The sequence below is a fragment of the Nomia melanderi genome, chromosome 10, assembly GCF_051020985.1.
Source record: "Nomia melanderi isolate GNS246 chromosome 10, iyNomMela1, whole genome shotgun sequence".
In the NCBI taxonomy this organism is placed as follows: domain Eukaryota; kingdom Metazoa; phylum Arthropoda; class Insecta; order Hymenoptera; family Halictidae; genus Nomia; species Nomia melanderi.
In genome coordinates, this window is record NC_135008.1 from 4,067,886 (window position 1) to 4,095,183 (window position 27,298).

General features: G+C 50.0%; 1 protein-coding gene across 5 annotated transcripts in view; it reads right to left on the bottom strand.

The window, feature by feature from the left end:
• Ten-a (Teneurin-a transmembrane protein) overlaps positions 1 to 27,298 on the bottom strand; it is a 587,521-nt gene that overhangs the window by 220,685 nt on the left and 339,538 nt on the right. The window contains exon 1 of one of the 5 annotated variants that reach the window (XM_076371188.1): positions 1,889 to 2,707. The exons of the other annotated variants lie outside the window; for them this stretch is intronic. Coding sequence (XP_076227303.1) covers positions 1,889 to 1,928 — 40 coding nt within the window. The 5' untranslated portion in view covers positions 1,929 to 2,707. Of the gene's footprint in view, positions 1 to 1,888; positions 2,708 to 27,298 lie in introns of those variants that run through there. 5 annotated transcript variants of the gene reach the window in all.

A 27,298-nucleotide genomic window follows, 5' to 3' on the forward strand; every position in this document is an offset into this window, starting at 1 on the left:
TCGTTTCGGCGGTCGATCCGTTAAATCGCGGTGGAAGGAGAATTTTAATTGTACGATTGGAATTCGCTCGGATCCATCGGGAACGTATTACGATCGTTTTTTGGCGACTGTATGAAAGAGCGACAGGAAAGGAAATTATAGGCGAGGAATGCAGCGTGTTTTATTGAGGTTAAATAATATTGTGATGAAACGTATCCGAGGCTGAATTTCAATGTGGATGTTTTATCCGGCGCGGAGCGGCGGATCGATGCTCAGGTCAGAAAAACCGTTGCAAATTTTATCCATTCCTTCATTTCGCCGCTATCCTATCCGGACCAATTTAAATTCCGCAGGAGACTCTCACGCGGAAAGGCTCGAGGACCTAATATAATCCCCGGGTACAAGGGGCGGCCGGGATCTAACCTGCATACATTTCCCAAATAGGTGCGTTAATGTTAAGAATATCGCGCGCGTGTTTTCACGCCGCGATCGTAAAAAAATAAGGCGTGACGAAAATGTCAGAGGGGACGGCGGCTCTAAATCCGCGCTGGATGCGTCTTCCTTTATCATCTTTCCATTATAAGACGCCCCCTTAAAATCAGTTTATTGGCCCCCTGATGTTTGAAATATCGTCGGCCCTGGAGAATTGTAAAAAGAAATATTAAATTCGCGGCAACTTTCGGATTTTACGAGTAACGGGGAATATTTAACCATCCGGGCGCCTCGAGATAAAAGTGATTTTTCTTTGAAAGTTAGATTAATGTCAGATTCAGTAGAATAGAGTTATAGTGGTCAGGCATTCCGTAACGCGTCGATCTCGAAGACGCGAAGGATATTCTCGTATCATATTTTATTACTATTAAATGTATCATTATATTCTTTTCATTTGAATGACATTATTATTATTGATATTCTTGTTCGAGGGATGAAACATCCCTTCGGTGATTAAAATCTATCGTTCCATGGTCTGCTCTGTATTCACGGAGAGACTAAGAAAGCCGCGTTCGTTAATAATATAATTCCATCGTTCGCAGTGATGCGTTTCGCGCTCGGTAACTCGATAAATTAGACGTCGGGCGTAACATAATTCGAGCAGTCTCGAAGGGCCGCCTTTAATTCCGTGTAAATACGCGAACGAATAATTTACAGCCGGAACCCGGGATGAAATTCGCGATTTGACCGATAATTCCACGAAGTTATGCGACGACAGCATTTGCATTGTAAATCGCGATGTCGCCGGCCGGATCGTTTAAGGAACGCCGGCAAACTTTGTAATCGCGTACAATTCTCGAAGTGGCGGTTTTTCGTTGAATAATTATCAACGCCCAAATAATTGTCCCGACGTCCCTGACGTACCCGACGTTCGTATAACACATCTCCCTTAATTCGACCGGGTGAAAGTTAAAAGTAGCACCGCTCGACCTGACCTTATCGCTCCCGATCGATCGCGAAACGATAATAATTCGGACTGTATGAATTATCGACGACCGTCCGGCTCATTAATTGAAACGAATGTGGGCTCGCTATGTTGAGCGATTAGGTATTCCGCGACGGTGACGCCACTTGTGTTTCATCGAATGTAAATAATTCCCAATCTCTGCCTCGCTTATCGTCTTCCAATCCATTAAATCTTTACTTTGAAAACATAGATACCGATCTCTACCGTTTCTTAGATAAATAGACGTGTTAAAAATAATGAAACACGAAGTATAAATTGTCCCAAATCATAATTACTCATCGTGTGTTTAAAACGCTTGGAATACTTCTTATTCGCGGCGATGCTAAACTATCGTTCATTCCAACACAAATATCATATACAGCGAACGTTCGAGTTATCAGTAACGTTACAGAAGAAAGTGCGCGATATCGGTGAAGCGATAAACATTAATTCTTCAGCGGTCCCACTCACCAACACGGTCTATGTCTTCTTGCGTATAGTAGTGATGCATCGTCGCTGCTGGGTCGGCTTGCGGTAGCAATTGAATCACTCGGGCGACAGTTTATGGCCGTACGATGATCATCACGACCAATACAGCGGTCACTTTACTCCGCTATTACTCACTTCCATCTCAAACAGTCGCGAGACCGCCCAATCGCCACTTCCTGCACCGTATTGTCCGCGCGGTCTCCGTCGGTTCCAGGTCGTGATACACTATCTGATCACCTTACGTCCCCCGAAAGCGACTGTCGGAAACTGAACTCCGCGGGGCAGAGCCGAGAAAGATTCACCGGCGACCCAGCTGTCCTCGATCGTTCAGCATCGATCGCGACGTTCGACGAAGCTCACGGATCCTCGCGGTTCGTCGCAACACCGACACACCTTGCCGTTGATTTTCGAGCCCGTACGATTGTTTCCGCGCACACGAAGCGACACGGGTTTAAACGGGGTGTTTACGCGTCGAGTCACGTTGCCCGACGGTGAGCCTGGCGTGTCTGTGTAAACGGTCACTGGGTGTACGGTGTACGCGGCGGCCACGCGCGAGGTCCTTGTTCACGGCTTTAAGGTTATGAGTGGAGGCCAGGGGATGCTGCACACGGGTCGTTGGTCTCGCGATCGCGCGGGGCCGGCCGGGTACTTCCGGTGTGTCGTTAACCGGCGGATCGATCGGCCTGATGGAGATTTTTCGAGCGACACGGTACCATCAACAACAATCGTAACACGGGGTAAAACGACAGGTCCGACAACATTGTGGTGGAACGCTGGTCCGCAAGCCGATTCTGCGCACAGTCTAGATCGCGCGGCGGAAAGGCAGACGGCGGCGGCGGCGGTCACGTTACGCAGAGGGCCGACGCTGGCGCCATCCACGGGAGCGTCGATCGCTAGACCAGGGGTTGTTCGCGTCGCCACCCCCGCGACATCCTGCTTACCGCCACCTACCGCTGCCTACCGCCACCTACAACCCCCTGGTTCCCCTCTCGCGCCACGCCGTCTCTGAATCCTCCGCGACGCAAACGTTCACCAGCCTACACCGTTCGCTCGCTCTGCCATCCACCCCCGCGCTTCATCCCACCCGCCACCGGTGGCTGCGGTATCGATTGGCCCAGTTGTCCCTCGTCAGAACGCGGCGGTCGCCCCAACATCCTAACCGCCGCCTTCTTCACCTTCTTCTTCTTCTTCTTCTTCTTCTACTTCTTCTTCTTCTTCCAGTTCTTCTTCTTCTTCTTCTTCGCACGGTTCGGTCATCCGACTGGTAGCACGATCGGGGGTATGCTCCGACTTTGACAACACCGCCCGGTTTAGTATTACTCGGCAAACCCATTCGAGATCACACTTTCGCTATTACTGACGCGTTTCGATAATGATACTCGAGCAACTGTTGCGTTTTTGGCGAATACCCGGCGCTGTCTTGGTGCGATCAGAGTCACGTTTACTTTGATGTTCGAATATTATCGTTACGAAAGAAACGTACGACGCTCGTACCGAGCGAGATAAAGAATGTACCTCGACGGTAATGAAGGCGAATAAAATTTCAGTGGAAGGTATTAATGTTCTCGGTTGTAACGTTCCCGTGTATACGCGGCGCGTTAACCGAGTTTGATGACCCGCTCGCGTTTGATGGGAATATTACCATACGAACTTCGTTGACCTGATTCATACAAAGTACTAATGAACGAAGAACACGAGTGGGAAGAAACGCGTACGTAATACGGTTTTAAAATTCTTCTCGCGCCGGGCTCCTCTGAAATTCTCCGTAAAGTCGGACTAATTTCTCGGCGCCCTCCCCCCCCACGACGCCGCTCGTATGCACCGGCTAGTGTGAAAGTCGCGTACTTTTGTCAGGAATTCCCTTCAAAGCGGAGTTCCCGGCGAGTTAGATGGATACACCTAACTTCCGCCTTGTTTTGCTCCAACCGGTCGGGGCTGTCTTAGCTAAAAAGCAGTCGTAGCCGTTGAATTGGCAAAGGCGAATCAATTGCACGGTCTACGCTGTTTGTGGACTTCAATTCCTGTGTCCCCGGGATACTCGAGCAACTTGCCCGTGGAAGGACAGTTACTAAACTGCCGGATCCCGATTGTAGACGGTTGTTACGCAATTCGGAATACTGCGAGAACTTTCGATCATGCCTGGAAATCCACCTCGGAGGACGGCGTTCTGCCCTCCTCGGGAAGGCTTCCGTGATCGTCGCCGTGCAATTTCGAAAGGATGAACCGGGGCGGATCGACCGAACTGTTCGCATGATCGATCGGATCCTCTTTGGAAGTTCCGCTGAATATTTCCGCGAGAACGTTGTACAGTCTAGCCGGGCGCTTCGTAAAAGTACAATGCCCGGCTATTGAAACCTTGAAAGTGAAACGGAAGGATCAAATCAGTTTAGAATAATTCATGCAGATCCAGTTGCCGAAGTATGGAACTCGATTGAAAATGATCTATCGCCCGAGCCGCGGCTCGCCGGCAGCTTTTTATCGGCGGCAATTGAACGGTAACTATTTTCAAAGTAAGATCAAACTTATTAATCGAATTCCCCTGGCCGCCAAAACACGGGGGTACTGACCGGATAATAATCGAACTATAAAAGTCTTTAGCAACAACGCGAACTCTCTCAACAAACTTACCGAGCTACTAAATTTATGGACCGATCCCTGCGGGTATAGTCCCTTCAAGGATGAACTGCACGCTTAGAGTTTCCCTTCGTACTCATCACCTATATACCGTATAATCCTTCGAACCTTTCGGTATCCTATAAATTTCATTGGTCCAAACGTAATCTACGTTTTCCCTGCGAACACGAATCTTCGGACTAATGCCCCGACCGCACGCCGATGGCGCTGCGTTCGGAAGCATCAGCATTATTTCCCGAATTCCTCCGACGGAATTAATAGACCCACGGACGCGTACATTTTTCCAAGGAAATCCCCGAATTCCGTGGCGGACCGTGTTCTCTTCACTCTCACGGCGCGGGCTTTTTGCGCGCGAGCTCGTAAGGAGGGAGGCGACCTCTGCGAGAGGGGGACACGGGAATACGGGGCAACGGTAGCCGGCGATCGTGACTAGAGCCAGCCAGAAAACAGGAGGGCGCATAAACGACAAAGGAGCCCCGACATTATTATGTGCCAGGGCTGAATGCATGACAATGCCAAGCGAGATTCTCCCTCCTCGTCCGTTTCTCGCTCTTATTCGTGCCCGCTACGTCTTTGTCCTCTGGTCGCCGGTCCCCCGGCCGCTCCCGCGGGCGCCGCTCAAGCACCGTCGCGGGACCGCCGCTTCACAATGCTACGCTAACAAGGTCAGCAATTAATGAATCGCTGGAAACGCATCGCCAGAAAAATACGGGAAATCTATGGGGACCGATGTATTATTAATGAACCGGCCTACGCGCATAGTTCTTCCTTTCGCCCCGCCCCCGGCCCCTCGGACGCTTTTCTTCCGCCCCGGAAAAGGTAAATCGTAATTGGAGCAAAAGTTGAGCTTCCTTTTTTAGATCGGAAGACGTATTTTAACTGTGAACGATTTACCACAGGGGTCGCGCTGCAGAAATTGGTGGTCTTCGTTCCATTCGAAATCTCGGGTTCAACGGGTTCTATGGTTCCGCGGATGATTCGAATAAAACCGTAGCCGCGAACGGAAAGTTCGGACGAGTGATAAAAATCTAATTTCGACGTGGCACTTCGCGGAACGCGTCGAAGTTCGGGCGCGTCCGTATTTTTGACGCGCGCGGAACGCTCTCCCTCGATTTCCTAGAGCCGCGGCGGGACTCGATTCTCGTGTAATTCGAACGAAATCATAAAAGTGCGAATCGCCGGCGGTCGCGGGGAAAAATGGCGCGACCCGGCGGGCGTACGTGACGATGAATGACCGCCGCTTTACTTTCGTTATTTTCCGACCATTTTCCCTCGCTGACGTCGAACGTCCACACTATTACAGCGGCGCTGTTTTACCTAAAAACCAATCTGTAACGTATGATGCATCGCCGGGGCAGCGGGAGTTAACGCGCGTGCGCGTGTCCGTGTTGCACACACGCGCTGGCAACGCGATCGCGAAGGCACTTGATGTATGTCGGACAGGGACGAGCCATTGGCCCGTTTTAGGGAAACGGTCGCTCTCCCAGGGGTGTATTTCGCTTCTGCCGCTTTGTAGCCCTCGGTGATACAGCATTCATCATTCAAACATCTTCGGAATCGTCCGTTCGGATCGCGGATCGATGCCCGAATGTTTGTCCATCGACGGGAGAAAACGATCGTATCGGCGAAGGCATCGAAACATATCGCGCCTCACAATGCCTGGCCGTTCCATCGAGCCGGGACGGTGGCCTGTATCATGCGAACGATTAAAGATAAGGGAAAAAGTGATAAGGCCGAATCGATTGGCCCTCGATGTTCCATTTTTCCCGCGTTACGCTGGAAATTGCATTTCTTCCTCGCAGCGATTCTATTCTTTCGTGTAGCTGTGATCGTTCCGCGATGTTCAACGCGTTTACGTATTTGTCACGGTTATTCGGTCATTTCTTCAGTGCAATTGTCCCTTGTAAAGCACGCGGTTACCTTTAATACGATGAGAGAGGACGAGATAAGGATGCAATTAAACGCAATAGTAATATGGATCAAGAATCGCACGTTCACGGAGAGGCGAATAAACAAGGGTATCGTTCGTCAGCATCAAGGCTCCATTTTCACGAGAGACGAATGTAAACCATCGCTCCGCAGCGATGACTGTCTTCAAAGGCTAGTTTTTAATAGGCCCGAAATATTCGCGGAAAAAGGGAATAAAAAGTTCGCCGGTTGCCTAGAAAATGTAGACAGAATGGAGGCGGGTCTCTGTAAAGAGAAGTGGAAACTTTTCCGCGGTAACTTTGAGACCCGTATTAAAAAAAATTTCTGCTTTGAGGCGGAAGCGTCGTGTGAAGTTGGGACAACTACCGTTCGAAAGTAATGTTTGCGTTCTGTCTTCCCGGCAAGAAACGCCCCCCTCGAATAAAGACGGGAACGCTCGTTTCCCCGTGTCGTCGATTCGGCTTGTCCGACAATCGAAAGAGTTTCGCCGGAGTGCTCGTCGTACCTCGACGGTTTAACGGTAACCCGACGTAAAAATCGGCGACGTCGGGTTCCACGGAGCGCGCGGAATTTCATCGCCGGGATTCGCCCGCGCGCGCAATTAACGGATAATTCGGTGTTCAACGTAAACGTTAGCGAATTCCTTCGGCGGCGTAATGTTTGCAAAGATATACAGCCGGCCGAAAGTAAACCACTGCCGACAGATTCCTCCAAGTGTCTGGCCCACTAATTACAAGGGCCGCCAAATTACATAACTTTCCCGCGCGGGGTGTAGCGGCGTGTTCTAATTTGCCGGCTGATCGTTAAAGGTCGCCCGGCGTCGCCGCCCGCCGGTTTATGCATATTCATCGGGGATTTTTTAACGAACCGACAGCCGAATCCAGAAGGAACCGGCTTGATTTATTCCGCTCGCCGTCACTTCCTCGCCCACCCTCCACGGTTCTGAGCTTCCGCCGCCCCCTAATCATCGTTTCGCAAATTATCGGCGGGCGTACCGCGCCGTTTCGCGGTTGATCGTGGCATTGCAACGCGAATATAATGCACCTATGCGGCATCTCCAATTAACGCGGATGACATCGTTGCATTCCAATAGACACAAATAAACGCAGCGGTCGAGCCGGCGCTCGCGCCTGCGCACGCGCGTAAGCGTTTCTCATTATTATACAACCGCGCTCGGCCGCTCGACTATCGTATAATTGCCTTCGTCTATACCGTACACTTCGTTATCTACGACTCACCGGTGCTAATTATCTCTCCCTCCTCCCCGCTTTCGCCCTTTTTCTCTCTCCTACCCTCTTTCCGTCCGCCCATCCCTGTCCCGCCGTCGGCGCGTCCCTCTCTATCGTGTCGCCTAGAGTTGGCCAGCTTTTTGCCCCCACCCCGGAGCGCTGCGAGGCAACGTCGCTCGCAACTCGAACCTCGGAAAAAATTAATCTCGTAACTTCGAAGTGGCCCGAAGTGCCCGGCACCGCGAGGCGGTTCGAATCGCGGCAAGACGACCGCGACGAACCCCGTCCGCGTTGTCTCCAATCCCCCGAAAAACATTCTCCCGCTTAAGACGCGCCGGAATGATTTCCCACGTAACCGGGACGAATTCGAGCGACACGTTTTTCCATTCGCAAGTTTCCCGAAAACCGTCGGGGCTCGCAGCCAGGTACCGAAAGGGGAGGGCGGAAGGTGACGGGGGAAAAAAAGGTGGAAAAAGGATAGATACCGGTAACAGGATTCCGCGTGACGGCGCTGCTCGGCCGGAAATCAAATTCCCGGCCAGGGTCACGCGGCCAGATGGAGGGCTGATTAAATCAACGAATCGAAACTTCACGGCGAGTCGCGGTCATTCGATTTCGCCGACTCTGGAAGGCTTTCGTTGATGCGAGCCGAGCTGCTTGCCGGCTAACGAAAAGTTCTCTCCGGCGAGCGAGACGCCGATGGAAGAGTTAGCGGGGGGCGGGGATGGTCGGGGGCAGCGGCGGAGTCCGCGAGGGAGCGAAGAGGAAGCGCCGGGGTTGGGGGCGGGGGCGCGGTAACCGGCGGAGAAAAGGGGGAGAGGGAAGAGTGACGAGAGCACATCCACCGAATCACAAATGAGTTGCGAGACTCGATTAAGCATCTTCCGGATGCATTATTAAGGGTACCGGCTAAAGGGTGCGGTGAAGAGGAGCCGCGCTCCGGACCGGAGGACGAGGGAAGGGGGAGGAAGGCGAAAGTGGACGAGCCGGAGGGTTGGATGGAGCGGTTCCGTGGCGAGAGGGAGAGGGGCGGGTGGGAAGGTGCAAGGGAACGGCAACTAATGGGTTGTAACTAGTGTGTGCAGCGGATTATACCTTCTCGGTCAAGCCGGTGCAAGCCAGCGCGAGGAGCCTCGAGCTGCCGGCGGCTAGACCGAGAAGGCGGACCGGATAGCTCGGGGAAGACGGAGGTAGAAGGTAAGAGGAGGATCCTGTCGAGGCGGAGGCTTAACCCGAGACTTTATGAATGCCCCACCGTGGCGCAAGAGTTCAGGTAAGATAAGGGCTTTCCTCACCCTCTTTCGCTCCGGTCGGCAGGCTGACCGCCATCGGACAGGTCTCCTCTTCACGCCGAAAATGCAGCCCGCTCGCCCGGACCACCTCGCGAAATCCGAGCGACGTTTTCCCGGGCACGCAGCCGCCGCCGACGCGGAACACACAGTCGCGACGCACAGCTTTTCCGGCGCTTAACGTCAGATTTCGTAACTCCTGCCGGTCGGGTGTGCGCGTCTACTCCCCCCCGGCTTGTTAATATTCGAACGGCAATCTTTCCCGCTAAATCGCCCGCAGTTTCGTACGGCGGCGGAGCGTTGACGCGCGGTCCACGGGATAATTTCGTTGTCGTTTACGGAAGCACGCAACGCCGCGGACCCTGGAATGAATTAACGCGCCCCGGCCGGACGAGATTTCCGCGCGTCGAGGGTGGACAACGGCGCGCGCGGTGAAATGCTCGCGACGGAGATTCGATTCAACCGGCGGGTTTAAAGGATTGGCTCTGAAACGCGCGGAGATGGATACGCGGTCTTGTTAGCATTCTCGACCGCTTTTTAGAAGGCGGGGACGCTGGAAATTCATATCGGAAAGTTGCCGCCGGAGGTAGTTTAGCCGCGGTTTTCCTGCCAGCAAGAAAGTCATGTAAAGCTGTTAGCATAATGCTAGCAACAATCTGTGCCTAGCTATAAACGGCCGTCAGGCCGTCGCCCCCGGATAAACGGAGTTCCCCCGTAAGTAATTAATATCGGTGATGGGTCCGCACGAGCGGGTGCTTGATGCAGAAATAAAGAATTCATAGCTGTTTTTAAGCGCGTTCGGTAAAGACTAAAGTTCGCCTAGCTCGCTGTAAAAGCCGGGTCACAGGAGTACGGGGTCGATGGGCTGGCGCGGCGGATAACGAGCGTCGGCCGCGTTTCGCCCCGCTTTTACGTCCCTGCGAACTTGAAGCGGACGCGAAACAAAAAGCCTGTACAGCGCGCGATGGCCGGCTCCGACCGGCTCGGACCCGAATGCCCAGCGTAAGAAACGTAAAACGTCTCGTAGACCGTCCGATCCCCGGCCATTCCGCGCGGAAGCACCTATAACCGTGACGGCGGGTCAACCGGGACGGGCAGGGCGACGCTGGCTAGGTACGCGCACACCGACGACGGCCGGGATTTCAATTTCATAACGCGCGAGAACGTCGTTCGATCCTTATTCCCGCTTATAAACGCGAACGGCGCTGCGATAAAAGTTACCCGGCTGCTGAACGAGGCGACAGCCTTCGGAGAACACCGGAGTCACGGTGGCTGATGAAAAAAATTGGTGAAACGACGAAGGAGCAGGTACAGTCAACAGAGGTGTCCTTGGAAAATGAGACTTCGATGAGAATTTTACTACGTAACCGGCAAATTAGCAACAATCGAAGAGATATCCTATAACCCTTCGAATAGTATCACTAGCCGAAGTAAATAGTAATCTGCAAAATACTAACTCTCTAATGATGAAAGGCGAGGATTACCGGAATGTCCATCGGTCGAAATACATTTAAAGCCGCGAGTTTACGAACGTCGGGGGACAGAGGAGGCGAGCAGAGCGTAAAGCGTTAAAAAATCAGTTAAACTGAATATTATTTAAATCTGTTGGCGTAACAGGAATATCGCGTGAACGATTAGCTCGGCGAGCGAGGAACACCGCGGGGTGGCGGCTACCCTCCGCCCGCGTTGCTATCGCAGCCGCCGCTGGCAGTGGCACCGCCACGGCCAGGATGCCGCCGCCACTACCACCAGCAACGCCATCAACGCCACCACTACCATTGCTAGCATCCCCATCATCGCGACCGCCGCCACCACTACCAGCGTAGCCGGCGGATAACCTCCTCTAGTAATATTATTTCAGGTATGTGTGGACATAGACGCTAGCTCGCTCGCTCGCACGCCGGCAATCGCGTTCACGTGTACCGAAGGCCTACGTTAATATGGCCGCGGTGTGCGTGGACATTCAACTCCCCCAAGCTCGTCCCGTTGCCAGCCGTGCTGCGCGGCTATCTGAGAGCACGCGAGCGCGCAATCGGCCACCATAAAGAGAGATAGCGGGCCCGACGGAATATCTGCGAAACGGTCTCCAGGCTGTTGCTTTTATTCCAACGTCGTCGTCGCTCCTCTATCCCTCTCACTCCCTCTTTCTGCCGTTTCGACCGGTTATCTCGAACCAGCGGCGGCCCCTGATATCTGGCACCGTTCAAATGTACCGCGTCATTACGAGGGTTGACCCGCGAGCGACTGGCAGCGCCGCGATGCCGGCTCCCGATGCTTGTTTACCTTTTACCTAGGCCGCAGGTTGCCGCGTCGTTACGGCACTCTTGACGCACGGCCCATTTCCGATGCACCCCGCGATCGCTCCTCGCCCGGGGATTTATTTCGTCTGCCGTGCGCACGTCGCCGGATGACGGGGGCGAGGGCACTCCCGGCCCTTCGGAGTGGATGATTCTTAAACTGATGCTGTTTGGGGATATTAGAACGGGAATTAGTCTTGTTAAGGCTCTTTGGACGAGGTAGCCGGTCGAGGAGACCGACAAGATGTTGGGGAAGAAGGCTGATTCCATCTCGATGTCTTCTCCCGGAGCTCCCTTTAGAATCGAAGGAGGTAATCATGGTTTAAGAGTTGCCATCGCCGTCTCGAATTGGCTGGAACCGAAGGGAGGACAAGGGGAACGATGTAAGTAGAAATAAGCCGGTATTAGCATGCAGGTGTAGATTCGGTTGGCGGTTTTGGGATCGCGTGATGGGAGCATTTACGCTTGTAGCCAACGCGAAGATGAATTATATAAAAGTATACGAGATTATTCTATGACAATGTTTCTTCCTCGAATCCATTAATTCCCCTCTAATCGTCGGAGTCCACTTCTATCCTGAATCGAGTAATCAATTATCAACGTGACATAGTATCGAATCCCATATTTCCAGTCCAGAACGTTTCAATATCTCCATCGGTGAATCGTCCGGGCGTTTAACCAGGTGCGCTCTAAAAATCGCTGACCGTAAAAGGGTTAAACGCCGGGGAAGCGACGGGATAGGAGCGAGACGGCCGCAGTTCCCAGAAATCGCGATCGGCGCGCGCGATACAAGCCGGGACAAAGGGTAGGTAAAGTGGTAACGACGTTTCGGACACCGGACGCACTCGATGTTATCTCTCGCTCGCGGGAATTACTTGGTGCCCGGCCTTTATGCCTGTAATATCGACGCGTGTTACGCGGTCCGATCGCTGCCGGCCGATAACGATATTCCATCGGTGCGCGCCTTGGGCCCTCTGGCACCGGGACGGCAGAGAGGCGAGAGGCAGAGAGAAAGAGAGAGGGAGAGAGATAGGGAAAAAATAGGGGAGAATCGAGCGAGCCGTCACGTGTCCGTGCGAGGGGGTGAGCACGGGGTGCGAAATCTTGATCGCGTCGCATCGCCGACGTGTCGAGGCGCGCGTTATTCGCGCTGACAGTTATGCAGCGGAGATGCTGCCGTGATTACGGCCGCCGCGTAGATAAATCTTCCGACTTCTCTCGCCGCTCTCCGCGCGTCCGGATACAGATGACCGGCCGCGCTCGTGAAACGCGAGCTGACGCGCCGGTCATCCCCGTCTGCGAGGAAATACGTCGGACGTGGATGTTTCCTCTTCGACCTTGTTCGTCATACTCTGTATTAACCGGGCTCGAGGATTCGGGATCTGTCGATGCGAATCGTGTTTCGGCCGGCGTTACGAGGGACGCGCGTCGAGGTCGATTTTTCGGGTAGATAATACGTAAGATCGGAGAGATTACTTTGAAATCGTAGAATTTTCGGGGTGATGATATCTGAGATTAGAATTACTTTGAAACAATAGGGAAGCTCGTTTGAACGGTTCAACGATCCTTGCCCGCCGCTGAAATATTAGTTGAAATTCAATAACGGAAACTCGATAGCAATTACCAAATATCCGATATTATCCAGCTCTCCTTTGCACGGTCAATTTTAAGGATTATTTTTTCGCGCTCGTGATTCGGTAACCCGATGCTTTCGAACGGGAAACGAATTCCCGCGTGATCTTCGTTTTCACGCGTTAGCTCTTTGAGGCAATTCGATACAGAATAAATAACGTTCCGCGCGCGAAACGAGTCCGTATAAACGCGCGCGTAATGATATGCATCGAGAGGGAACGGGCCCGTGACATCTGTCGGACGTTCGCCGAATAAAATCTGCATAGATTCGCGCCGGGACGGCGAGCGCGATAATCGAGAAGATTCGGCGAAGCGATCGCGATCGTTCGGAAAAACGGTCCGCGATGGCGCCGGGGCAATTTGGGAGAACGCGGCCACGTTTGCCATAACCGTGCCGGATGTTGCCGGACATATGGTATGCGCGCGATTAAGTTGGGGTCGAGCGAGCGAGCGTTCTTCGGGCAGCGCTTCCCGAAACGTTCGCTTCCCACGTATATTCCGGGGCTTCCTCGTATCGGCGCGACACTTGTGTCAATAATTTTCGTCGTGCCCGACAACACCCGCGTCTCGGACTTTCATTCCGTATGCGGGGATCCCAGATTAGGGATCTCTCGCGAAGTATATCCGAGGATCACAGCTTTGATATGCACGCGCACATCCCTTTGTGAATATTATAATGAAACGTTCTCGGAAACGGCGAGACGTGCCAAACTCGTATGCATCGAGACTTTGTTTCACGAAAAATAGCAGTTTATGCTACAGGATCGTTGTTTAAATTCTGCACTCTTGGCAATGATTATTTGGATTATTATTTTCTAGAGGAAGTCGGCTTCCAATGGATCGTTCGAAGGAATGGAACCATCTTGGCAAGGAATGCTACGGTTATCATTCGAGGAAGGGGATAAGGTATAAATAGAGCAGTGAAGCTGAAAATTGTCAGTCTGCATCGAGCCTGTAAGATATACAGAGCTCCCCGAGGGACGTTCTTGATTGTCTTTGGTTAGGTCCATCCCTTTGGCCACCTCTGACCACCAATCCCAAACCTTCTCGGTCATCTGCGACTACAAGCTTTCCTTCCTCCGGACACTATTATAACTTTCTTACCCTCGCTCGCTATCTACCTCTTTTTTAGTTACTTCAGAGCTAACCTGAGCGTCCACTGAACGGTATGTTCTTTTGGTAACCGTCGGAAGGGACTCGGTTGACTTCAAAGGGCTAATCCTCTCCATCGAGGCCACAGGGAAGGACTTAGAGACCGATGGTGAACTCTAAAACATTCTGAGTGGCCATAGAGGGAAACTGAAAGAATTTCAGTGGCCGGCAGCGGTTGAAAGGTCCCTCCGCTATTTACTCACCGATTGCTACTATCTACTTATCATTAATTGAATATCCGGGCACAATCGGTAACGTTCTCCCGTTGCATGTCGGAATTTTCATTCAATGCGCTCCCTCCGATCGCGATTCCTTTTCCTCTCGTTCCCCACCGGTGTCTAACATATCGCCGGATTTTTCTACGGGATAAAAATTGATGGTCGTAATTTCCATGGACGTCGATGCATCCCCAAGGTCGTCCTTGGGACACACAGAGCGGCATGCAAACACACACGGTAGGAAATGACACGAGCCGGCTTGACTGTAACTCTTCGTTGACCTCATCCTTTCCACCCCTCATACCCGTGGCCCTTTACCGATGCGTCCACCCACCCCTCCGGCCGCCTAAACCCCGAAGATCAATACACGCACTCCGCTCTCGCTTCACATGACTTCGTATGGATTCTTCATTCACCGCCGCCTATTTTGTATTCCGGCAGCCTTTGCCGCGCTGTTTTCTTGGTCATTTATCGCGCGTTATAGTCCTCGCCATGAATATCTAATAGAAACCCACCCCTCTCCCTCCTGCGTTTGTTCCGTTCCATTACTTTTGCATCGTTATTTCGAGACTGTATCTAGACCTCGCCGCCATTCTAATGGGATGACGAATTCGCTGTTCGGGGATTTTTATTCTAACTGGGATGAGCTCGTCGCGTCATCGACGCCCGAAAAGAAGTTACGGAAACATATTCATAGTAATCGCTCTAAAACATACGATTTACCAGCGATGATACATGAAATAAAATTAGAGTTCCTTCAAGGATTTTGTTCCATAAAAATGGAAATGTTGACGTTACAAGTGAATGTTAACCCCTTGCCTTATAATAACGTGCGAGGCCCGTGGTGAAGATTTCAAACAGACTTTAACAAATATAAATATCACTCAGTTCTTATGAATTCCAATGAAATATTATTTTTCTATTATCAATTATTAGAGCAAATTTCGACATAGAATATACATAGAATTTTTCTCTTTTTCCAATAAATTATTAACGACAAAGTTGACCACAGTTGAGAAATAAATCATAGGGCAAGGGGTCAAACACATTTTCGCATTAGAGCTGCATAACGATCAAGTTTGTTACGAGTCCGACGGGGGTAGCGTTTTAACCCTAAGCGGACGATGTTCCGTATAACGACTGCAACGTGTCGTTGCGAGTGTACCCAGCGGTGTAAATCGCGACGGTTCCATCGGAGTCTTTTATTCGGTCGAGTAAGGGAGCCGAATAAAATTGTGCGTCTGGTAACCAGGAACGATCACGCGGGATACCCGGAAAGACAGCAATATGCACGTCGGATGAAGTAAGGGGGTTGTAAAATTCTGCTGCGCTCGCAACTTCCGGCCCGCATTTGATGCCGGGGCCGGGGCCGCAGCCAGCACTTGTCGAATTCAGTGTTATGAGGTGGAAAACAGCTTTTAAAAATAGCCGAATAACGTGTTTCCGATGCGCATTTACGTACGTGCAGTAACTCCAATCCGATTATCCCCCTCGCGCATATTTCTTCGGGCGGCCCGGCCGGAGGAGGTGCCGGTATAAATTTTCTAATGCTATCTCCATAATTCTGTCTCCCTTTCCGGGTGTCGCTGCGAGAGAAAATACGGCCGGCGAAACGTTGCTAACGTATCAGAAATAAAAAGCGGATTGGTTCGATCCTACGGATCCTCTCCTCGGATATCCTCCATTCGTCGTCGAATTTACGCCGAATGCCTCGCTAATAATTTCGTTAACCTCGTTAGGATCCTCTGCTCCCTTCGGCCTGTCAACCATCTGTCAAAGAAATCCTTCTTAACCCTCCCCCGCGCTCCGAGGAATGAAAAACTATACTGTTCCGCGCGGGAACGAATATTTGATGTTCGATTCGAACTGGGGAAACGGTGGAAATGTCACCTGGAGGACGTCCGTCGGAATTTATACGGCGAGAGACGTTTGAAAGCTACGAAATTCGAGTTAAACACGGTCAAAGGAGTGCCCGTTGTTGGAAATGGGCATTGTTTTAAATTTACACGGTGACCCGGTTCGCGCGTGCTGCGGGTGTTTATCGGATTAGCATTTGAACATTTTGAAAATTTTACGGAACCGGTGACCCGGGAATTGCGTACTGTGCATATTTAAACGGGTGCCTAATAATAACGCCATTGACAACCTTCCAGCCATATTTGCGATAATCGTCGCCGTTATACGTGACGCTAATTACGAAACGGACCTGCTGCCAATTTTCCCGCCCGCCGCGAATGGAGCTGTGTGCAGTGGGAATGAAACTCCGCCAGTCTGTTTTCGTTGAAATCAGATTGCGGTGATATTTTTATAATTGCAATATAGCTGCGCTTTCGATTGTCATTTACATTAATTTCTCTTTCTCCGTTTCTCCATGGTTATTGCGAACCTCAACAACTTTTTCTCGTCTTCGACTAATTACAAAGTTACGACGGTGCATTAAAGTTAAATAATAAAACACTATCTTCGTCCGAATGATTGAAAAAGATGTTCGATGAAACGAGATGCTGGATAAAAGTCTGAACAAAGGATCCGTTCAACCCGCGTATCGATCCGCTCCGATCGTGCACCAGTTAAACACTTTCCAGCCCGACCGGAAGACACCGTGATTCCTGTTTCAGTAATTAGAATTAAACTGAAAATATACAAGCGCGCGTCGTTTCCCCGGGGGCGACGCAGCGATCGTCGAATAACACCGAACTCGAACAACCGACCGGTTGACCAAAATGGAAACGAGTTTCTTCCCCATCCCGCTTTACAATTCCGTGTGAATGACGCGCGCGGAAAACAGGTGGACAGGGAAGTTGGTCTGCGTTGAACGGCGGAAGAACCGCGATCATTCGCATGTTCATTAAAACGCAAACGAATTCTACGCAGTCCTCCGTACCGACCTGACTCAACCAGACGTCCTGTCTCCCATGCTCTGTCCACTCGATACATGCGCCCGTAGTATCGTGGAAACCATTGTCCGCCGATCTAAATCATATACTCGCGCGGCTACGTTCAGCGACCGTCTGCGTGACAGTAAACGATATCGCTGTAAATTTATAAAATATTAAACGAATCGGAATGTTGTGAATCCTCCTGTACCCCTGCAACCGTTTCATCGGCTTCGATTAATACTCTGCGCTCTCCGTGTTTGTTCTATCTTTTCGTAAATATACTTCGTTAACACAAACTATTAAGCAGTCAGAACGACATATTCCTGATTTCTTCCTTTTGCAATTATTAAATAGATAACAGATGTTTCTTTGAGGAATTATTAAAGAAATTGATTTAGCAATACGCAAACTGAATTGTAAATCAGTCTCAATCGATGCATCCTTGAAGTTTCTATAGAGGAATTTCAAACTGTCGAACTGCTGAATAATTGCAGTATTAATCCATAGAATATTTGAAAATACTCAAAGCATATTCCTGAATAATCAAGCATCTAACGAATACATTCATACGAACTGTCAAGAAACTGTATCATTCAATTCTCCTATCATTCGTTGCAATGCAGAGCCTTTAAAAAAGTTTCCAACGATAATTGCGTATTTCTCAACTGCTCAATCATATGATAACGTTTATTAAGAGATTGCAGGGGCGTTGACGACAATTTTTTTAAGTTCCCCAGCATGTACAGTCATGTCCGCAGTAATTTCACGTTCCAGGAGAAACATCGGGCCATTATGTCGGCCGACAAGTCACCGTCTCCCCTTTCCATTACCACTTTCGTTAAGCACGGGACCGACGGCGACGTCGTTCCTCGCGTAGGACGGCTCTGCGTGTTCGCAGCGTCGACGGGGACGCGCGCCGCGCCGCTCAGCGTCGCCTTCTTTTCCCCGTCCGCGGCCGTGCGCCGTTCCGACCTCATTTATCACGTGGGCCCCGCACGAGTCCTGCGATAGGTTCGTTTCATTTGCAACCGCGTCCATTAATACTGACCGTTTCGCTCCGTAATTCTTTCGTGTCTCGCAAGACAACCGATGTTCCCCTGTCCTCCTTCTTGCCGTTCGTTTTTCCGCCGGTCGCGACGGACGAGTCGAATCGATCCGCCACCGGGTTAAATAAGAGCATCGGGCTCTCCGCCGAGAGAAAAATTCGTTAGACGATCGATCCCCCTTTTCTTCTTACAATTTATTTCTACCCTATCGGGCCAATGATACGATACGGTCTTATATAACCAAGACGCGAGTCGATATTCCATTCTTGGGATTCAATGATTCGTTAACTCCTCGCTTTATGATTGATTCCTCGGGTACGATATAATCGGTTTGTTAATAATTTATCGAGCAACGGAGAGGAATTGATTTGATATACCAAGTGGATAAAAACGAACAATTTATTCATGTGGAACAGGGGAGAAAAGGAGTTCAACCTTGTCGGGTTTCTAGGGTGCGGAGCTTACTCCGCGGGAACAAAGAAAATGTAGAGAAGGTAAATGCACATCAATTTTCATGCATACAGTGGAACAGCCGTGGATTAATGAACAAGCTTGCAAATGGAACGAACCTATCGCGTAACTGCGCGATACGTGTGACTAATGACGCCACCAAAGGCGTTGCAGCACGCACCAGAAGAAAACAATGCGTTCCAAGTTCCAGGCACTCGACGGTACGATGAATAGCGTTCCAATTAACGTAACGCCCAGCACAATTCGCGGTCCGCCTTGTTAGAAAAATTAATTGCAAGTGAATTTCCCGGCCGACGACTTTGTGCGGGTGACGCCGAAAATCTGCGGGACAATAGTCTCGGTTTTTAGAGCGTGCGGAACTCTCCGCGATTAGCTTCGTACCGTCGAACGCTTTTCTAACGGTACACCCCGGGAAGTTTATTAACGTACAGACACTGCAGAATTCGAATTAAACGCCACTAACGTTACGTATCTCGAAGTCGTGAAGATAAAGTGGAGAGCGTTAAACCGGCGAGCCGTTTTCAAAGGAACAAAGATTACGACACGAGAAAAAAACAGGGAAAAGGGTCTGACATTCTATTTTCTATCTCAGGATGGAATTCTTCCGCGGAGGCATTACGTCGAGTCTGGTTTGTTTAACCCCGGAAAACGCGGGTCGAGAGGAAATTCTACCCCTCGAGGAGAAATTTTGCACATTGTCTCGCATCCTCTCGCGCACAGGAAAAACCCGGCGCTCTTTCCTCCGCATCCGGAAATTTTGGATCACGCTGAACGCTTTAACCCGTTGCGGGCGAGGATTCTTTGAAATGTAGAAAACCTTCAACAGATGAAGCTGAATTATATATTGATTGCTTATATAATATCAAAAACAGAAACTACACGCTAATCTCTTGCCGTCCGAGCAATTAAATCATTTGCCTGCGACCTAGTCTTCCAAATATGAACGTTTCATCTCGAAATGTCGACGTTCGTCCGCGAAGGGTTAAAACACTACGTCTACTATTCGATAAAGCCGCTGTATCATTGCCCAATCCAATACAAATCTCTCGCAATCTTACAACTCTGTCACTCGCTTTGACGCAGCAAAATCATAAACCACCGTGCGCACAATATTAAACTTCGCACGTTCCACGTCGAAGAATATCGAACATTTCCAGCGAAAGACTTCCAGGCGATAAAAGGTTAACTTACACCGGCTAAAGACATTATCGATCGTTCAAGCAACACGAACTTCCGAATTGTATTATTCAAGGGACGTCCGATCGCGAGGAAAGATTTCCGCTAACAAAGTCAGCCCGTTCATTGATTCCCCGCATTAGCATTCGAAAAATTTACGAACCCCGCCGGATAAACGCGCAGGGGTAGGTTCGCCGGGAGGACCGGCTAACGAAAGCGCGATAGGTCCGAAGATGCATGCGTTTTCCGAGGGGTGAGTCGCGCCGGATAATAAAGAAGTCTCTGACGAATCCTCTTCCCTGCGACGTCCCTTCATCCCTCCGCCCGTCTCATCGTCTTCCTCCTCTTCCCTTCTCCGTCTCCCTCTTTCTTTTTTTTTTTATCCTGCAGGTTTCGCCGGGCAAAGATTACAGCGACGCGCGGAGCCCAACAAAATATTCATGCCCTCCTCCCGTATCCCCGTACAATAACCATTGTGAGAGACCGGCGCACCATAATAATCCTGCCCGATATTACTGTCTTTCTCCCTCGCACCCTGTGTCCTCCTCCTTCTCCTTCTCCTTCCGCGCGCGCTTCTTCTTCCTCTTTTTTTTTCTTTTCTTTTTATTCTTTCTTTTTATTCCCCCGGGTGTCGTTTCGACGGGGTTCGCCAATTCGAACCCAGTGATCCATCGATCCGTCCACGGCGAGCCGGCTCCTCGTCTCGGACGGTTCCGCGATGTTACCGTTGGCCTCGATGGTCGGAACGGTATTACAACTTTTATCGGTACTTGTCGATTACTTTTCACTTCGCCGCGAAGAATGGAACGACCCGCGGCCCCGACCCCGGCCCCGCTGTATTACTTTCGGCCGGGAAAACGAGCACGACGAAATTGATTTGATGCGACGCGGCGCGGCGCGGCGCGGCGCGCGGAGGAAACATCCGACGAGCGTTGGCCGTCTCGTGTTGCGCTGTTTGTTGCGGAGGACTTCGATTTTCGGCCAGGTAGGAGGGCTTAAATGGTATTTAAAATTGAACGCCGGCGTCGAGGAAATTGGATGGCGCGCGGGGGGGAGGGAGGGAGGCCGAGCAGCACCACCGACGGCGCGGCAACGGGGGCGGGGGGGCAGAACTTGTTCCGCGTTGAATTATTCGATACCCGAAACCCGGTTACCGGTGGATTTTATTTTGAACGTTTCATGGTAAATTAGTGATTCGATTTCCTTCTCGGCTCGAAGGAATTGCCGGTGTCCGTGAGCGGGCTAACCGGTGAACGTTGAATCATTTTGACCGGAGGCACAGGAATTGCGCGTGATTTCTAGGCGTCGCGTATCAAATTCTTCTAAACGAGTCGCATTTGCGGGGAAACTCGATTTACCTGCGCGATCGTGCTCGGATGTTTCGTTCCTTCGTTGAAGCGAGGACGACGATTGGAAATAGACGACAATGCACTTGATCCACGCGTTCCTCGCCGTTAATGACAGTGAGAAGTCCCGTGTGTCTCGTCGATCGATGGGCTCTATAGGCCGCGGCGCGTTTCGTTGAAACGGTTCTTTAGCGGCGTCGGAAATACTACAGCTATTCGCGCCGGTCGTTAATTATAATTACATCTAAAATAGATGAACACCGTCCGGACTAAATATACGATCGTAACGCGCTTACGGCCACTCTATAAATAGTTTGCGCGGGCTGTTACAAAGCCGCGTTATTAACATTTCACCGCTGGATTATTTATAAAGTCTTCCGGCAGCGTTGTTCCCCTAATTATTTATAAATCGGCATCCCGGCGGGATCGCGCGGGCTCCCGTTCGTTTTCGGTTAACACTGTACACTTGGCGATTCGCATAAGTGATGAGCGTCAGCGCGTGTTGACCCGTCACTCGGAGTACGGCCCGGTTCCGAAAGTATCGAAATGTCCGGCTAATGAGATTAACGGCTTCAGGAGTCGCCGACACAGATGTAATTGCTAATAACCGGCGGCCGTTGATACGTCACGCCGCGCGAAAAAGCGGATCATAAAATCTCGCCAACATCGGGCGAATTACCTCGAAGCTAATCGCAATCGCGTTGTCTAGCGTTGATGGCGGTCGCAATCGTGAAATTCGCCGTTTCGCGCGCGAATAATGTACCCTGTATGCAGATTATACTGCTCCGAATAACTGGAAAAGTAAGCAGCGTTTCCACCGCAAATCTCCATTGCGCTCTATAAACATCGAAGAAGATACTCCAGAAGATTCCGCGATAATTAACGATTCCCCCGAATTTACGTAAACACCTTCGCGACCCAGTCTTCCATCACTCTTTCCGGCGCCATTCCGGTGGTTCTCCGAAGACTCGCCCCGCGATCTTGTCCGTTAGAATTCACGTAACCTATCCATAAGGCAGGGCGCACGAGAGTCTCGCGTCGTCACGCGATACCATAAGTCAATGCCTCATCGATCCGCGGAAAACGGTCCTCCTCGTGTAGTCGCGTTACGAAGGAGCGAACGAGCGAACACCGGTCGTCGTTCGACTCCGCGCGCTCAAATCCGAGGCGTCGTCGACCCGGTTCGCTGACTTTCGGGGAAAGTTTCGCTCGGAAAAAGGAGGAGCGCGAGTGAAAAAGAGCCGTCAGCGAGTTCCAGGAAGACGAGAGAAGGAAGACGGTTGCGCGCCGCGTGGAATCGGTCTGGTCGGGAGCGGCGGTCGTCTCTCTTCGTCAGCGCGCAGGAAAAACGCGCAGACCGGATGGGAATATAGGCGGTCATCCCCTAAACGAAAGTAACGACAGCCGACGCGGGCAGCGTCCATACGTCTTCTCCCGAAACCGACCGATAAATCGAAGAAATCGATGGCTGATTGAATGGAAGCAAGTAGATTGCCGTTTACTTTCTCTCCCCCTTTCGACTTTCGCCGTCCTCGCCCGTCCGGCCGTTTTTCTCCGAAGCCCGCGTTGGCTCTCGAGCGCGTAAGCCGGTCATCGACGTGCGGGGCCGACCGCTTAGCGGTTAAACGGTCCTGGAATTGCGTGTGTCCACCGATCGCCGGGAGATTTCTAGGAATCGTCGGGGATGAGTTCAGAGGAGCGTTCTCCCGCGACGACTGCAGCCGGGGGAGGCGGAGTTTGAGAGAAGCAATCGGGTTAATGGTAATAATATCGAGATCTCGACGACGATTTCAGCTTTCTTCGAAGGCCCGCAGAGGGTTTCGAATTGATTTACTCTTTCCGGTCCGTTGTTGCTCCGTTCGCGTTTACTTATTCTCTCTCTCTATATATATATATATAATAAAATGAAACAGATTCAAGCCAATGTCTCGAGACGCGGCCACTGATGTATTTATTCTCTCCCGCGACTCGCCTTTGTGCCTTTCGAGCATCGCCGCTGACTACTGACGCTTCGAGTATCTACAAATCACCGGCTCCCAAAGGACGCGTTTCCGGCTGCCGCAAAAGGCACCGGGAACTCAATCTCGGCGGCGAATCAACCGATGGTACTGAAATTTTCATCGCTTTGATTCCTCGGACGTGGCCGCTTCATATCTCCCGATGTACGTTCGCTTTAATATCTTGAAGGTACAGGGAGGAAACGAAATTCATTGAATCCATGCATTATGGACAACGGGTGTCTAGAATAATTCAGGTTTATAGAAACCGAGGAGACGGTTAAGTAGTCTCGGCTCTGCGCCGCGGGAATCGTGGATTTTGAATTCATAGGGAACTCCGTTGCCCGCCGCTATATATCTTTCTAACATCGGGACAACGGGGCTCGGAAGTTGAGGCGTTCTCGCGTGGATTTTTATAGGAAGCCGCGGAACGAATCTCGATCGAGATTACGAACGGACCGGGGGAAACGTTTAATTCCCGGCATCGATTTTCGCTTAAAATTTTTAATTTTCGCAGCTGCACGTAGCCGGCATTCCCGTTGCATTATCCGCGATAGAAATGCGGAGGTTCGTCCACATGGATCATTTAAAATCACCCCTTGGCGCGGCCGGCTCGCGATGCGTGGCGCGATAGACCGATCAACGATCGCCGTAACCCCTTGAAATTCCGTGCGCCCTTCCTAATTCCGATTCCGAGGGGGACGGAACGGTTGACGCTGACAGTCCCCCGCGAATTACAGACTTGTTCTGTATTATTTAGCTCGGAACAGCGTATCGGGCGCAATATGTTGTTTGCAATTGAATGCGCGCCTGAAATCGGACGCGCCACGCGTCGTCGTATTGTCTGAAAGCGAGAACCTCTCGCTCTCCTTTACGTTGACAACGTTATTCATAGCGTTTCAATAATTAAATAAAATCCCCGAGAAACGAACATTACGAACTTTGATCTGAATTTATGTCTGTAACATCTATATAAGAAATTGATATCCGAAAATCACTCGTGTCGTCCCTTTTATAATCCTTAACACAAAGCATTTTCTCCTGCCAGTTTCCATTAGGTAACCCCGACGTTACACGGTCCTCAGCCCTCGTTCAACTCCCACTTCTAATCCTCTTAACCCGCTTTTTTTTTGGAAGGCTGATTCGTTGGCGAAGTCAAGCCTGCCCGGGTCTATCAATCCGCGATTTTAATCTGTCGAATCCTTCGGTCTGTTTCATACCGTAACGATCAGGAGACTTTGATCAACACGTAAACCCCCGTGGAACGTGGCGCGGCCTGTTCATTTCCCTGTCAAAAAAATCAAAGACAACCAAACTTCAATAACCAGCGTGAAACTCCATTCCACAAAAACCGTAACGCTAATTGTCATGTTCGCCGTTCCGTTCCGCGCGCGTATGAATAGCGGGACACGGGCCCGGGAAACGTACTCGTGTTTAATGAGCTCGGGGTTCATTAAAAATCTCCCACCGACAGGCGCCGGAACGAAATCATTATCGGGTCCACCGGATATTACCATAATATGTTCGCCCGGATCGCAACTGCTCGGCGAATGATCCGTAATCCTGGTCACCGAGGAAAACATTCGTCAAAAAATTTCGCGTCTGAAGGGCCAGGTCGACTTCGGTCGTCGGAAAAGTGCGTCGCAGTTCTCGAAGGCGACAAAGATGCCGCCATAAACTGAAGTCGGGTCGAGGGGCAAGTCATTAATACTAGAACTACCGAGCATTTAATACGATTAATATGCAATTCCTATAAAAATTGTAACAATAGATTATTTTCAGTTTCTTCAGGCATTCATTATAGTATTCAAATGACACTATTTATTTTCAAGACCATTTCAAATATTCAATGCTTCGAAGATATCAATAATTCTTCAATAGTTTCTTCAGGCATTCATTATAGTACTCGAATGAAACTATTCACTTTCGAAATCATTTCGAATATTAAATGCTTCGAAGATATCAATAATTCTTCAATAGTTTCTTCAGGCATTGATTATAGTACTCAGATGAAACTACTTTCAAAATCATTTCGAATATTCAATGCTTCGAAGATATCAATAATTGATAAACAGAATCGAAACCAGTCATTTTGACTGGTACGGTAGTTCTAGTGTTAACACTAGGTTTACAGAACCCGTCAATTTGACGGATATTGAATATTTTAAACATTATATAGTAACAGTTCGAGTCGATTTTGATTCGTGCGATTATGCGAATACGCATTGGAATACTCCGGTTTTGAAGCTACAATTTTGGTGATTTATATAAACGAGCATGTAGTTTCCTAGGAACAATAGAACGAAGTGTAGAATAAACGTCCGTAAATCTAGTGTTCAGCTCCGATTCCGAATCAGACGCACGCTCCACGTCTTAGAACAGACATCGACGTAGTTTTTAAGGGTAATTCTAACTTCGCCCCTCTTGTCTACACAGTAGCCTTAGTTTCTGCCCTATGCTTTACACATTCAATTAAACGGAAGGGATTCATCGAGAGTCCCGTCTATGGGCAAGACGATGCACGCGCGGAGATTGTATTTGTCGAATGCTCCGTGAATCGCGTCTCATCCGTGCGGGGGCAGAGGCCAAGAGGCATCGGACGCGATCGGTTTCTGATGCCGAACGTCTTCCTTCCTTCGGCATCCAGCTGCTCGTCCCCCGGCTCGTCCAATAGAAGATAAAGATTACATTTCCCGAGTTGCCAGCGGTGTATCCTTCGATGCCGACGTAATATTTCTAAGTTGCAGAAAAATATATCGCAACAAACCGTGGAGGGGCCGGCCTCTATTCCATAAACCAGAGCCGACAGGATTGTCGGCGGAGGACGGAGGAAGAGAGAGGGAAAGAGAGAGAGAAAGAGGGCGGATGGGATAAAAGAAAAGGGGATGGAGATATCGGGTCCAGATCCGAGGCAGCCGAAGCAGCCTCGGCTCCGTTCATATTGAGAAGCAAATTGAATCTGAACGGTGTCATGAAAGATGGATATCAGGTTGCACGTGCCTCCTCCTGCCTCAAATATTGTCTACAAATTCGTTACTAACTTCGGTCCCGGGCCCCGTACCTTCTCCATCGGACTTTATCAATCTCTCCACGGCCGTCGGTCCGTATTCACAGCCAACTTTTTGAACTGTGCTCGCTGGAGATGCTGGATATGCCTTCGAGATGTATCCCGGATGTGCAGGATGTAGCCTAACATGTGCCGTTCAACCGATTCTTAGCTTTCGATCGTGTACTTAACGCTGGAACTACCGGACGTGTCGAAATCACTGATTCCTGGTTCGTGATTTGTTTGTTTCGCAATTATTACAACAGATGTTTTCTGGGAAATTATTGAAGAACTGGATTATAAATCAGTTAAACTCTCAATAGTTGAATTTTCGATCACTCATTTCTGGCTCGTTCGTTTTGCAATTATTACAACAGGTATTTTCTGGGAAATTATTAGAGAATTGGGTTATAAATCAGTTAAACTCTCAATAGATGAATTTTTCATCACTCGTTTCTGGCTCGTTCGATTTGCAATTATTACAACAGGTGTTTTCTGGGAAATTATTGAAGAACTGGATTATAGATCAGTTAAAGTCTCGATAGATGAATTCTTGGAGTTTCTACAGAGAAAAAATAGACGTTTATTAAGACTTCAATTGACTTATATTCTAATTTAGGTATTCCTGAATTAGCCTCTTTAGTAATTTCCCAAAGTATCTGTGCTTTTTTATAATTGTAAGAGGAAATCAGGTCATTTTGATCCGTCTGGTAGTTCTATTGTTAATAAGCAATGTTCAAAGCATCAATACCCGTTATTAAGAAAACGATAAATCTTTGATTACGATGTTGAAGTCTCGAACAATATGACTGGCGGAGATGGTTTCTCATTACGACGGTATATCGTTAAAGGCAACTTAAGTGATGCTGTCCAAGTGCAAAAATTAGACGGGACGCTTTACGCTCGAAGGTAATCGATCGAGCGACACCATGAAGCCGATGAAATCGAGCTGCTAACTGGAATCAGGTTAGAGAACTTGGAGAAAATCCGATTAACCTGAATACCGTGCTCTTTTTAAACGTTGTTAATGATCGAAGACACTTCTCACAAA